Here is a 7,777-nt window from a genome sequence, read left to right on the forward strand (position 1 = left end):
AACGTGTAATAATTAAAATTTGTTCAATTTATCATTATCAGCTAATTACTATTGTGTATACATAATTTTGACATATAAGGAAGAAACATAAAATCAATTAAGCAATGAAAATCAATTTTACATAGGCTGGAAAAATTAATAATAAATCATATACAAGTAATCATATACAAAAACATATTAATTGGATCTGAGTACATGACTTTTATATATACATAAAAGCTAACTCTTTGATTACTTATAATTCATATTTAAAAAAATTTTGTATTAAAATTGTCACTCTTTTTATACTCAAGAAGAAGAAAGAGAGAGAGAAAAAGCTGCTCTAGAATTTCTGTGTAAAACTTATATATTACATTGCTTATAAAATGTACGAGTTGACGAGTTCTTGATTATTTCAACTCAAATATAAGCGTTTAATTTTCAAATATCTTTCCAATCCATTCTTTATAAAATTCTTCTTAGTAAGACGGTTATTATAAAATTTGCAAAATGCTCGCAAAATCGACACAATAACGTGAATTAACTATGTACGTTTAGACAAATGCATACATCTCAATTACAAAATGCCGCAATTAGCTTAATTTTTCAAGCATCACAATTAAAAAGGAAAAAAAAAAATCATTTTTTTAAATATTTTTTGTAAACCTTTATAACGATCAAAAAGTCATTTATGATATAGCGTTATCTATATCAAAGTACATTTTATCATGATGTTTCTCATTTTTTTTATTAATGACACGATATAATAATATAATATTTCAGAACATAAAAGCAAGGAAAAGCTGGAGATAACAAAAAACCGGAAACCGCAGAAATTTGCCGGCAAGAAGGCAAACAACCCTTTTCGCACGGTACGAAAGCCGAAGAGAGAGAGAGAGAGAGAGAAGGAAAAGAATATGGCCAAGTCGGTTGGGGCTCTTCCACCTTCACCTTTGTTTTTCTCGCGGATCTAACGAGGATTTACCGTTGCTACAACTACCCGTGTCCTCGTCAGTCCTCTCCACCAACATCGTGTAACATCGGTGTGAAAAATCTCTCGATGCCGGGGGAGGAATCTCGGCAGAAGTCGCGGGGATAAGGCAAAACGACGCTGTCTCCCGCAGGAGACCAATTTAGGTACGCGCTCGGACAGATTTAAATCAAATCTTGCCGCTGTATTCGCAAAAATTAATCTGCACGAGCCGCCCTGCCTCCTTCGAGCCCGGAAAAAAAATTATATTCGCAAAAGTTTTGAAGTTTATTTCGTCTACTAAATTTTCTCATTTAATAAGGCCATTGCACTTGGCCGATTTCGGAGAAGCAGTAATTTATAATTGAAAAAATAAGTCGATCAAAGTAAAATTATATTTCTTACGCGCGAGCCATATCGTCTTTTTCTCCTCAAAGTTTCGATATAAAATGCCTATGCCTATCTTCTTTTACCTCCACTTTTTTATTATCTAATTATTTTGCCTATAATGTAGCATGCATCATTTTTTTTTTTTTTAGGAAGCGACAGTCATCAACGTTCGAGAATGAAATCTCTCGATTTATCGATACATTTATCCTGAATCGCATCGGCAAAATCTCGGCTGATTCGAAAGTCCGCGACGGCGGACGGAAACAAGTAGAAAAGGTCGACGGCGATCGCGTCCTAGCAGGAGGGGACGAGGCGAAGGAAACCTTGATATATCCGCCAAACACAAGGAGCTCGAACACCTCGGCGGGATTTATCGGGACTACGGATAATGGATGGCTTCCGCTCGCAGCTCTCTCCCTCTCCTCTACCAAGAACATCGCTTTTTTAAATAATACAACACACAACGCTGAAAAATTCCTGACCCTCTTCTCGCATGCGGAGCGATAATCGAGGCTACCCAAATAAAATAGACAAATATTACGCTAACTGAAAAGACCGTCGGTTCTATTTGTTAAATAAAATTGTGAGCGTTATAAATAATGCTGTTTAATAATTATAAATAATGTCTAGATTCGATAAATTTATCAGATTAATCGATAAAAATAATAATTATCATTGTGAAACAATCGTTTAAAAATAAGTGTGAGGAATAAGGGCTTGTAATATTAGAAATATATTTTTAACTATTTAAAATTTTGATTTTTTAATATTTTTAACTGCTTAAAATTTTGCTCAAAATTATTTCAAAATATTTAAAGTAATAACGTGTTAAGCCTAAGAAGAGAAAATACTTGGGAATCTTCTATATTTCTCGTCAAAATATATATAATGACTTATATTTAGTAAATATATGTATAATGTAAGAAAATACGCTTTTAATGTCAAAATATTTCAACATCATAAATTTTCTGACAAAAGACGGAGAATTTTGAGTCAGAACTTGATAACAGTATAATGTTTCACACTAATTCGTCGAATATTAATGTTAAAATGTAAGGATGAAGATTATTTCGCAGGTAAAAGTATCAGTAGTGCGTTACGATAAGTAAGGATGAAATTCTAAGGATTTCAGCTAATCGTGTTTCAGGTGTAGCGCAGTGACGACAGCTTAACAGCCTTAACCAGCTTTGCAGAGTAAATTTACCCTCAGAAAGTAGATTTACACTAAGATTTAAGGGGAAGTAGAAAGGGACGGTTGCGGTATCGACGGCGGGACAAAAATCGCGGAGGCACCGTCTTCGGATTGGACGATCCTTCGCGGGAATGTATTTAATTCGATTGGCCTTTGCCGCCACCACTGCCGTCGTACCTGAAACAAGAGAGAGAGAGAGAGAGAGAGAGAGAGAGACGCAGGTCGGCGGGGTGACTTTTATCCGGGGAGGGATGAGAGAACCTCTGTTTCCGCCGGAAATGAGGCCCTCGCGCGCCTCCGCACCGACGACCTACTCTCCCTATCAACCTTTCCTATCCACCCCCTCTATCTTTCTCCCTTCCCTCCGTCTTACTCTCCTTGTCCCCATCGCCCCCTCATTCGCTGTCGTCGAGGACGAAAATCGTATTTATATCCCATCTCTTGCGCTCCCAGGTAAATATTACGGGCGAGTGTACGCACCTGCCGCTACGAGCTGTGACAAACAAAATCCACGACGCCGAAAAATCGACGCTCTCACCCGGGGCATTACTCTTGACATGCCCTAACTGCGCTTAGACAAAGTGTTTTTGCATTTGCGAATTTCGAGCGTAGCAACTGAAAATGGAAGCGGCAAGAATTATTCAGATTTATTTGTTACAAAAATACTAGCTCTTTTATTTTCCCTATATGAGTGCGTGTGTCCGCAAAATATCTTTTTTTAATAACAAATTTGTTGGTCAATTTTTTTTATCAAAGATATAATGCAAAAAAGTAACTGTAATAAATATTTATTTTATATATATATAGTATTTTTTAACATATACATTTTATAAATATGTTTATACCTATATTTCTTGCCTCTGTCTTTCTGATAGTTATTTATTTTAAAGAATAAGAGAATTTAAATTTAAAAGTAATATAATTATATAAATACTGAATGACACACATTTAAAAAAAAAATAGAGTATTTGAACAACTTTTAATATCAATGTAATATAAAATATGACTTTTATTACGAATCAACCAAATCTAATTCATATAACTGTGCTATTTTTTAAATCTAAATTTGATCAATATATTATTTTTCTACTATGTTCTATAATATAGTTAACAAAAATATGAACAAGACTGACGATTTTTTTATATTTTATAGTGATAATACGCGTTATAATAAAAGATAAAAAGAGAAAAAAAGAGAAAGAAAGAGAGAAAAAAATTGATATTTATCGACAAAATGTTTTGTCTTTCACCAAAACTAAATGTATGTAACTACTTTATTTTTCTTTTATATTTTTATATGTCATCATCATTTTCACATCCAAAGAATTACAATCAATTTTTCTCTTATACTTAAATCAATTCTAAAGGATAATTTCGCGAAAGAGCGCTTCTGAAAATATTGCTTCATCCGGTTAGCTTACTCGCAAAGAAATCCATCTGTCATTTGTTTTTATAAACGCTAAAAAAATTACTTTGAACTCTGACATAAACTAATATAAAATCCATCTAATGATCCGATCAACCGACCAACCGGATCCACCATCTGAATCCTTGTTGCTATTGTCTCTCGAGCCTGATCTATCTCTCGATCCTCGTTTTATCCGCACGTGATCCCGAAAACGCCAAGATCTAAAGTCAGACGACAGAAAAGTAAGAATTGAGATGAAAGAAGCTTACCGTTGCTCTCTCTAAGCAGATGTCGACCGGCTCTCCCTTCCCCCCAGCTCTCCTGTGCAAGAAGATGTAATTTTCGCTGTATGCCCAGATTAGAAGCCGGCTCGTCGGGACTACCCCCGGTTCCACCCGTCTGATAAGTATTGCCTATACTGTATAGCAGTACCAGCAGTACCTGCTGAATGCCCTAGAACTGGAAAAGGGATTCGAGAGATGATCTCCGTACGATCGATCGCCCTTACGAGATGACGTCACGGAACGACGATGCCCGTTATATCTCGTTAAGGAGCAACGTATTCGCATCAGCATGGATTTGCGGAATTGCCTTGAGCATAATAAAGATATACATCAAACTATGTTAAATAAATAAATGTCATTGCTATTAATATACCTTAAGGCATACCCACATTATATAAGGGATATAATATTTAATTTAAATATAAAAAGCACATAAGAAGTAAATTATTAAAAGAATCAAAGGATTATTTTATAAAATACTTTCTTGTAATTTATATAAAAATTAGACAAGAATCCCCTTCTCAAATAAATTTATTTTGGAATTAAAATTATCACATAAAGATGAACCTGTAATGGAAGGAGAATATGATTCAAAGATGAAAAGAGTATAGCTATCACCTCACACTCCTTTCACATTCACTTCGTGACGTTCTTACAACAGAACGGGACGAAACTTTTACTAGACGAAATGTCTGAAAGATCGGATAATCGGATTAACCCAGATTTAAAAAGTTCTCTATCATAGAAAAAAATACAAATAGTGTCTAATGTCAAAACGTGTCTCAATGTATAAGATATCATGTTTTATTTAATAAAAATATTAAATAAAAATATTAAGTAAAGATCGCATTAAAATTAATTTGTTTGTTTTACAATAAATTTAACAAGACATTATTATTAATATACAATTTCTATTTTTTTAAATGGTCAGATGCTGTAAGTAAATTATTAGAAGTATTTTATAGTGTTTATTTATTATTATAATCTTATTATTATAATAAATTATATAATATATATTAGAAATTAAATACGATGAACTTTGAAATTAATTATATATTTGCTATCAATTAAATTTTTGCCTAATGATAAAAAAAGTGATAAATTTGACTGTGCATATGTTCTTTTGTGTTTCTTTCGTTTTTTTTGTTTTATTACATTCGTCCATGTGAAAAAATAATTTTCTATAGTATACAATTACAAATTATATTTAATCTGACTTGCTGAAAAAGCTGGCTTTGCACATCTGAATACATCTGATTAATGACCATATCTGTAAAGAGAAATAGCAAAATTACCAAGTATCCTAGATATATATAACTGTTTATTTTAAATATAACGCAAAAATTATAGTCAGTATAAAAATTTTATATATATAGATCAAGATTGTATATTTACATTCTATTTAAATCTATTATTTAAATAAATTTATAATTTAAACATTTGTATGCAAAATAAGATACTCGATAAAATAAAATGCGTACGTAAAATTTAAATTTTATTACATGTATAAAATTTACTTACTTCTGAAATTCCCACTCACGATTGTCAAGTGGACAGACTTGCCGTGTTTTCAACCAACGTGAAATGCAATGGAAATGAAAAGCGTGCTGAAGAAAAAAGTTGCATTTATATAATAATTCAAAAGACTCATAGTATTGTCTAAATAATAGTGTAATGTTAAGTGTCATATTTACATTGCATACACCCCAGGCCACTGTGCACTCCTCGCTTGTGGCAGATGCTTGGTTTGCTTGGCACTCAATGCAGAGATCCATAATGTGATTGCGACATATAGCACAGTTATCCACAACGATATCTGAAAGTCTACATATTAGAGACCATTCGCTGTACATTAGGGATTGTAAAATGCTAATGACTGATTATAATTCTTACCCCAAGCCCATAATGCTACTGCATTCCACTGAAATAAACAAAATAGTCATATTTAATTACATGAAAGATAATAAAGACACATGTATACAGAGGAACAAAGAGTGACAAAGCGGAAATAAGGTTAGGAATTATATTTACATGCTATAAGACGACTATGAGCATAATCTCAATTTCGTGCAATCTATCGACGTGTTTTTACTGACCTTCTTGACTTCGAAACGCTTCTTCTCGCCTTTTCCGCTGCTAGAGGTTGGCAAATCACACTCATCGTCGTCGATCTCCATGGTTGTCGCCATATTTAAATTTTGGAGCAAAGGTCGAATCGGTGTTGTGCTGAACACAGGATTCTTCGCGTATGCGCGAACAGGACAAGCACGCATATATATGTATAAGCGCGAAAATTCTAATGGTCTCCGACAACAAATATAATAGAAAATTATTTATATACAAAGTGTCTCAAAGTTATCGAATAACTTTTCAATGACAAACAGTAGTATAATGATAAGGCTATGAAGAGGCTAAAAAATACATCATTAAAACATCCAGATTGACATTTACGTACACAATATTTTTGCATTAATTATATTGACATATGGCAAAAATAATAATTAAAAGGACAAAAATGCTCCTAAAAAAATCTATTTAATAAATACTAAGATAAATAACATCTAGTGCAAAGATTAATTTAACAAAAAATTACAATTATAAAAAAAAAAATATAAAATTATAATTATTCTAATTATATATAAATAAATAAGATATTATGCAGCTATAAATATAGCAATTATCAATCAATAAATACCGTAAATAAAATATTTTGTATCTATCAAGTGTGATATCTCTCAGAAATAATATATATTATATAAAAAAGATTAAAATAATTATATGAAATTATCTGGTAAAGATAAAATATAACACGCGTATACACATAAGAAAAGTTTTTGTAAATTGAAAAGTAATAATATATATATACTCTTTACCTTCTAAATATATTTAATTTTTAATAAAATATGCGAATAAATTTACTTACCTCTTCCCGCGCAAAAGATTTATCGATGTTGTATCTTCCCTTCGTTCGATCCATCTCGTCGCGATGAAAAGCGTTCGCTCACTCGGATATGGAAAAACATAACTAATTATGTCACTCGATTTAATTAACAACGATCGCCTGACACTTTATTCGACATTCCCGAATATTCTACTTTTACAAGAAAAACGCGATGAAAAACGCGGAGCTGCTACACCTTAATCACAATCGGGACGGTGGCGCGTTGCGAAATAATATGGCGACTGCGCATGCGCACATTTCGAATTGTCAGAGCAATACGGCAATTACACTATGAATGCGCGCGTACATAATAAGTAATTTAATATTTAGAACTGTTTCAACAGTTCGCAATTTTACAACTTACAACTTACCTTAATATTGCGTCAACTCAGACAGTACACAATATTTATGACAAATATTCATAAATATCTTTCACTATTTATTTTTTCAAATATTATATAAATATTTTATATTTCGTATACATTAAGAGAAAAAATCATAAAACTTTATTCGATATATTATTTAAAATACAGATTTTAAATATTTTATATAATATTTATGATAAGTAAAAATATAAATGTTAATAGGATTGTTTTTTATAAATATTTTCATA

At 32.0% G+C, this 7,777-nt stretch overlaps 1 protein-coding gene across 1 annotated transcript; it reads right to left on the bottom strand.

Annotated features, from left to right (window-relative positions):
• Nucleotides 1–5,178: 5,178 nt before the first annotated feature.
• Nucleotides 5,179–6,475, bottom strand: LOC126854819 (RING-box protein 1A). The gene is made up of 5 exons (XM_050601906.1): nt 6,320–6,475; nt 6,117–6,144; nt 5,918–6,039; nt 5,745–5,830; nt 5,179–5,493 (listed from the first exon to the last, which is right to left on the bottom strand). Exons 1-5 carry the CDS (start codon nt 6,410–6,412, stop codon nt 5,481–5,483), a joined length of 342 nt encoding a protein of 113 aa, XP_050457863.1. The 5' UTR covers nt 6,413–6,475; the 3' UTR covers nt 5,179–5,480.
• Nucleotides 6,476–7,777: the final 1,302 nt, after the last annotated feature.

The sequence above is a fragment of the Cataglyphis hispanica genome, chromosome 14, assembly GCF_021464435.1.
Source record: "Cataglyphis hispanica isolate Lineage 1 chromosome 14, ULB_Chis1_1.0, whole genome shotgun sequence".
Lineage (NCBI taxonomy): Eukaryota > Metazoa > Arthropoda > Insecta > Hymenoptera > Formicidae > Cataglyphis > Cataglyphis hispanica.

What these genes read in the sequence shown, in the direction of transcription:
- LOC126854819 (XM_050601906.1), bottom strand. Translation starts at nt 6,412, where the DNA reads ATGGCGACAACCATGGAGATCGACGACGATGAGTGTGATTTGCCAACC. An exon ending in AGCGTTTCGAAGTCAAGAAG is followed by an intron (nt 6,145 to 6,319) that starts GTCAGTAAAAAC and finishes TGTTTATTTCAG; the next exon opens with TGGAATGCAGTAGCATTATG. An exon ending in AGTAGCATTATGGGCTTGGG is followed by an intron (nt 6,040 to 6,116) that starts GTAAGAATTATA and finishes GTAGACTTTCAG; the next exon opens with ATATCGTTGTGGATAACTGT.